Source organism: Dasypus novemcinctus, chromosome 19 (genome assembly GCF_030445035.2).
Source record: "Dasypus novemcinctus isolate mDasNov1 chromosome 19, mDasNov1.1.hap2, whole genome shotgun sequence".
In the NCBI taxonomy this organism is placed as follows: Eukaryota; Metazoa; Chordata; class Mammalia; order Cingulata; family Dasypodidae; genus Dasypus; species Dasypus novemcinctus.
Window position 1 is genome coordinate 84,151,834 of NC_080691.1, and position 5,776 is coordinate 84,157,609.

Consider the following 5,776-nt stretch of genomic DNA (forward strand, 5'->3'; position numbering starts at 1 on the left):
TTCCTCGGGGGGGGGCCCCTCTCTCCCCCGGGGTTGGGGGGAGGTCGGGGGGGGGGCAGGCAGGGCCCCGGGGAGATTGTGCTATCAGGGTGCGTCCCTGAGAAAGGGCCCCCGCGCGGCCCTGCCCTCTCCCGCACCTTCCCGGCCCAGGAACCACCCCAGGCGGCAGAGGGGGCGCGGCTCCCGGAGGGTCCCTGGCCAGCCAGGGGGTCCAGGGGGCTGGGCCGTGCCCAGGCGCGGCGCCTCTGGCTCTCCTGTGGGCCACGTCATGCGCTGGGGCGATCGCCCACCCACCCCCATCCACGCGCACGCGCCCCCTCTCTCACACACGCTTGCAGTGGACGTTTGTTGACTGACCCATTGCACAGACATGGAGGAAAGCAAACGTACCACGACCTGGCAGCTCACCGGCCCTTTCCGCTGCCTGCAGTCCCACGGGGCCTGGACACACACGCAGCCTCAGGCCCAGTGCACGTGGGCACACACAGGCGTGCGGCCCTCTCACGTGCTGCCACACCCAACGAGGCTGAAACCGGAGCTGGCAGGGCTCAGTGGTTGAGCGCCTGCTTCCCATGTATAAGGTCCCGGGTTCGATCCCCGGTACCTCCTAAAAAATGAAAGAGCCGGACACTCTCTCTCCCCTGGCTGGCTCTGAGCTGCCCTACGGAGATGCCCGCGTGGCAGGGAATGCGGCCTCCAGCCGACACACAGCGGAGAACCGAGATCCTCTGTCCCGCAGCCCCAAGGACCCGAAAGCCGCCCCCAGGTGCGGGAGCTCAGCAGCGGGTCCTCCCTTAGCCAGGGAGGGAGGATGGAACCCAGCAACACCCGCTGGCAGCCTGCAGGGGGGTGTAGCCAGCCCCCACCCAGGTGCCTGAGACACAGACTAAGATGATAAATGTGCTAAGTCCGCGGTCATTTGTTACACGGCAGTAGCTGACTGATACACATCTAGGAATGAACGCCGCCTCGCCACGGCATCCGCAGACGCGGTCAAAACAAACAGGTTTGCAGACGCTGTCGCACGAATCGTGTCACCTGCTCCCCAAAATACAGTCACTCACAATCACACTCATGGGGACAAAGACGCGCTCGGACACGTCACAAACATCCAGTCTCGCGGACGTCCCCGGTGACGCCCCGCCGCCGTGACAACGAACAGACCGCCACAAAGAGAGCCCGTCGCGTAAAGAGTCCCGCGCGTGGGGGCACGCGCCGACGGTGCCACCCCAAGGCCCGGCACGCCTTGAAGCCACCTCCGCGTGTCACGCACAGCTCCCCCGGCTCACACCGGGACTCCCGGACTCCAGGGTGGGGGCCGCGCCCCCGGGCCCCCTCCCTGGGCTGCCCCAAGCCTGGCGGGACATGCGGGCTGGCCCCATCCGATGCGGCAGCTGCTGCACCCCCTCGCCTGCCCCCCACACGGGCTCTCGGCTGGCGTCTCCCACCGGCCCCCGAGACCCCCCGCCCGGGGGGTGCGGTGCCGCAGCCGTCTGTCCTGAGCCGACCCACGCAGGGGGCGGGGGCGTCCTGGGAGCCCCCCACGCCTCTGGTGCCAGGGCCGCTGAGCCTTGGGGAGGGGGGGGAGCTGCGCCACGTCCGTTCCGGTTTCCCTCTGTCTCCATCCCAGGCCGGGCGAGGAGGGGGCTTCTGGGCTGGCCGGGGGCCGCTGCAGCCTGTCGTTACTGCCTGGGAGGGGGGGTTCCCTGCTCCCCGGGTGGTGGCAACGGGGTCAAAGGGGTGAGCCTGGGGGGCTAGAGCTCCTGTGGGGGGAGAGGAAACACCACATGGGAGGAAACTGAAAATCCTTGGTGGGCAGGGGCTCCGACCCCCGGCCCCCTCCCAGAGGGGTCACAGTGATAAGATGTGGGGGTGGGCGGCAGGGGTCTGGGGGCACCCGAGGGCGTCAGCGGGGGGGCGTGGGGGGGCCTCGGTTTCCGGGCCCGAACGCGGGGGCGAAGAGGGGGGGGCGAAGCCAGGGAGGCGGGCGGGGCAGGCGGGCGGCTCACATGAGCGCGCACTTGCCCTTGACCCTGTCGGTCCTGCGCGGCTGGCCGGCGCGCTTGCCGTCCACGCCCAGGCGCACGTCGCGGCGCGTCTCGAGCGTGAGCAGCTGCTGGAAGAGCTCCTGGACGTTGTGGTCGAGCTTGGCCGAGGTCTCCATGAAGGCGCACTTCCAGGCCTGCGCCACGGCCTGCGCCTCGCGCGCGTCCACCTCGCGCTGCGTCTCGTCGCACTTGTTGCCCACGAGCATGACGGGCACGCCGTCCACGCCGCCCTTGATCTGCGCGATGAGCTGGTGGATGGGGCCCAGCTCCTCCAGCGACTGGCGGCTGGTGACGGAGAAGACGAGCACGAACGCGTGGCCCTTGGAGATGGACAGGCGCTGCATGGCCGGGAACTGGTGGCTGCCGGTGGTGTCCGTGATCTGCAGCGTGCACACGCTCTTGTCGCAGCTGATCACCTGCCGGTAGGTGTCCTCCACCGTCGGGATGTAGGTGTCGCGGAACGTGCCCTTGACGAAGCGCAGCACGAGCGAGCTCTTGCCCACGCCGCCCGCGCCGAACACCACCACGCGGTAGTCGTTGCTCTGCTCCGGCATCTTCCCCGGCAGGGGGCGGTGGGGGGCTGCGCGGCGGCGATGGCGGGGACCCCGGGCCCGACCCTGCGAGGAGAGGGCCGTCAGGCACCGGGGGGGGTGGGGTGGGTGCCCGGGCCGGACCCCGGGGATGCGGCCCACCCGCCGCGGCTGGCTCCCGCCATCACGGCCCCCCCCTCTCGATCTAGGGCTCGTTCCGGAGTCCCGGGACACGCCAGGGGGGGCTGCTGGCAGGGCTGCGCGCGCCCCTCGACGCCTGCCCCCCTCTGCACGTCCTCCCTGCCTCGTCCCGTCCTCCAGAGGGCCCTCCCTGCCCTTCCACCCTTCCCTTCCCTCTTTCTCTTATTACCTTCCCTTCTTCCCTCCTTTCCCTTCCCTTCTTCCCTTCTTCCCTTCCCTTCCCTCCTTCTCTTATCCCCTCCCCTCCCCTCTCCTCCCCTCCTATTCTTCCAGGATCTAGGAGGACAGGCCCTGACCCCCCGTCCCACACCTGACTGGCTCTGGGACCCAGGCAACGCCACCTTGCCACTCTGACCCTCAATCTCCTCCTCTGCCAGATGGGACTCGCCCTCCCCACCTCCCGAGGTGCATTGGGAGGGTCCGTCAAACAGCGCCAGTCTCCAACCACCACCGGCCCAGAGGTGCCTGACCCTCGCTGGGGCCAATGTAAAAACACAGTGGGTAGAAAATGTGGATCTCGGGGCCTCGTCCCCCGACACGAGGCGGCGGTTGGCAGGGGGCCTCGGGCCTGGGAACGTGCATTTGAAAGCCTCCCCCCCCCCCCCAAAGGGGACTCTGACGCTGGGGGTCCAAGAAACACGGTTTGCTAATGGGGTGCTGACGGCCCCATCGCGGCCCTGGGGTTTCGGAACTCCAAGCCCAAGTCGGGGGGAGAAAACCCAAGCAGAGGCCGAGCAGGAAGCCCTGTGCCCGCAGCGGGCTGCTTGGTCCCGTGCTCAGAGAGGCCCAGAGGCCACCGGCCGGCGCACAGCGCGGCAAGTACTCGTCCGTCCCTTCCCTGCCGCCTCCCCAGGCGTCTCAGGGTCCCCCAGGGGCTAAGGACAAGGCCACCTGCCTCCCTCGGGCCCCTCTGCACACCTTGGACAGGGTCCTTCCTTCCCCAGGCGCGTGCAGGAGAGAGAAGCAGGACAGGACGCTGCTGTCGCCACGCCTCGCGCTTCCTCGTCCGCGGTGGCCCCTGCGGGAGACTCCAGCAGAGGGACAGGGCGGGGAGAGGCTGGCACACGGGAGAGGCGGGCGGTCAGGGCGGGCGGGGGACGCGCTCTTTCCGCCGCGGGGGCTGGGGGGGTCGCGGGCGGGGAAGGCCCGACCTGACCAGGTCCATCAGAAATCAACGTGGACCCGCCACGGCCGCTCGTTTGACCCTTAGGCTTGGCACTTACGGGGCGTGCAGGGCTCAGCCATGGGAGGAGGCTGGGGGGCCGGGGGCCGGCAAGGGGCGCCCCGGGGTCCAGCCGCCCACCCGTCCTGCCCCCCCGCGCCTGGTCCTTGCTACCTCTGGCGGGATCCCGGGTCCCGTGGGCATTATCCTTCGCGGGGGCCCCTGGGATGCTGGGACCCCCTGAGCAGGAGCCCCCCGTCCAGTCAAGTCCAAGTCCGGGTGCCCGGGGGGTGCTGGATGAATCCCAGCCTGACCTTCGGCGGGGGGGGGGGGTGGTCACGGGCCTCGAGGCTCTGAGGCGGACAGGCCGCCGGGCTCAAGGTCACAGCACGGAGGTGGGGGGGCAGAGTGGGACGGGGACCTGGCGGGGGCTGGCCACCTGGCCCAGGGACCCCCCCTGCACCCTCAGACTCCCAGTCGGGCAAGTCCGCCCAGCTGGGGGCGGGGGAGCAGAGCCGGCTCCAGGCTGGGCCCGAGGAGGGTGGGACAGCCTCAGGGGCAGGAGAGCGAGGAGACCCCGGCCCAGAGGAGGGTGGGGGCCTGGCCTGAGTGAGGAGGGGCTGGTGAGAGAGGGGGCGACCGAGAAGAGGGTCTCCCAGTGACTAGGGGGGCATCTAAGTAGGGGGCAGCTGAGCAGGGGGTCCCCAGGGAGGGGCTTGGCATTGGGGAGGAGTGTGGAGGGAGGAGAACAGGGCGGGAAAGGGGGCCCCCCCCTAAACAGAGGGAGCCCCAGGGGGCCTGAGCAGGCTCGCTGCCCAGGCCTGGCAGGGGGCCCCCTCCCCAGAAGGCGCCGGAGGGCGCTCTCCAGGGTGGGCGAGCAGAGGGAGGAGCCGGCCCCCCCCCAGGCCCCGGGCGCGGGGGGAGAGGGAGGGGGACAGAGGAGGGGCCGCGGGGGCAGGAGAGGGCCCCGCGGGGCGTGGGGGGGGGAGGGCTTCCGAGGGGTCTCCCGGGGACCCCCGCCCGCGCCCGGGGCCGCCCCTACCTGCGCGCGCTGCTCGGTGCGGCGCCGCCGCGGCTGCTGCTGCCCGGCCCGCGTCCGCTCGCCGCCGCCCCCCCCCCCCGCGCTCCCGCCGCAGTCGCGCCCGCGCCCGTCCCCGCGCCGGGGCCCGCGCTCCGCCCCTCCCCGGGGACCCGCACCCACGGGGCCGCTGCGCGCGCGCGAGGTGGGGGTGCCCCGCCCGGCCGGCCAAGGTCACGGCCCGCGCCGGCGCCTGGGCCCCGCCCGGGGAGGGGGTGTGGGGGGGGCCCCGATGTCCCCCACCTTGCCTGGCCACGGCCCCCCCCCTCCCCCCCGCCTCCAAGGCTCTCCCTTGGCCCCCGGCCCCAGGGCTCCGGGGGAGCCAGGAGCTGGGCAAGTGGGTCAGCGGGGGCCCAGGGGCGGGACGGCGGGGCCCCTGGGTGGGTGCGGGGGCAGGGGTGGGTGGTCGGGATCAAGCTCAGCGCTGAGGAAGGGAAGAGCCCCTCAGTGGGAAAGGACAGAGGGCAGGCGGCGCCCCCCCCCCTCCGCCCCAGGCCTCAGGGTCCATGGGGGCCAATCTGGAAGTCCCCTCCCCTGGCCCAGGGGCTTTGTCCCCAAAGGGGTGGCAGGAGGGAGGCGGGGAGGCCGCAGCGGCTCAGGGACCCCTGAGGGGCTCTAATGGGGCTGGCGTGGAGGCCGAGCCAAGCTGCCGGGTGGGGGTCCCGGGGGCCTGTGACCCCCTTAGGGAAACTCAAAACGGAATCAAAACGGAGGACACACAGGGTCTCTGGGGCGCGCCTGAGTGCGCGGGTGTCCC

The 5,776-nt window shown here is 71.7% G+C and overlaps 1 protein-coding gene across 1 annotated transcript; it reads right to left on the minus strand.

Moving 5' to 3' along the window:
* Positions 1-807: 807 nt before the first annotated feature.
* DIRAS1 (DIRAS family GTPase 1) lies at positions 808-5,041 on the minus strand. The gene is made up of 3 exons (XM_058281111.1): positions 4,984-5,041; positions 3,698-3,836; positions 808-2,665 (listed from the first exon to the last, which is right to left on the minus strand). Exon 3 carries the CDS (start codon positions 2,600-2,602, stop codon positions 2,006-2,008), a length of 597 nt encoding a protein of 198 aa, XP_058137094.1. The 5' UTR covers positions 2,603-2,665; positions 3,698-3,836; positions 4,984-5,041; the 3' UTR covers positions 808-2,005.
* Between the last annotated feature and the right edge of the window lie 735 nt (positions 5,042-5,776).

Coding starts and splice junctions, on each gene's coding strand:
- DIRAS1 (XM_058281111.1), bottom strand. CDS start 2,602: ATGCCGGAGCAGAGCAACGACTACCGCGTGGTGGTGTTCGGCGCGGGC.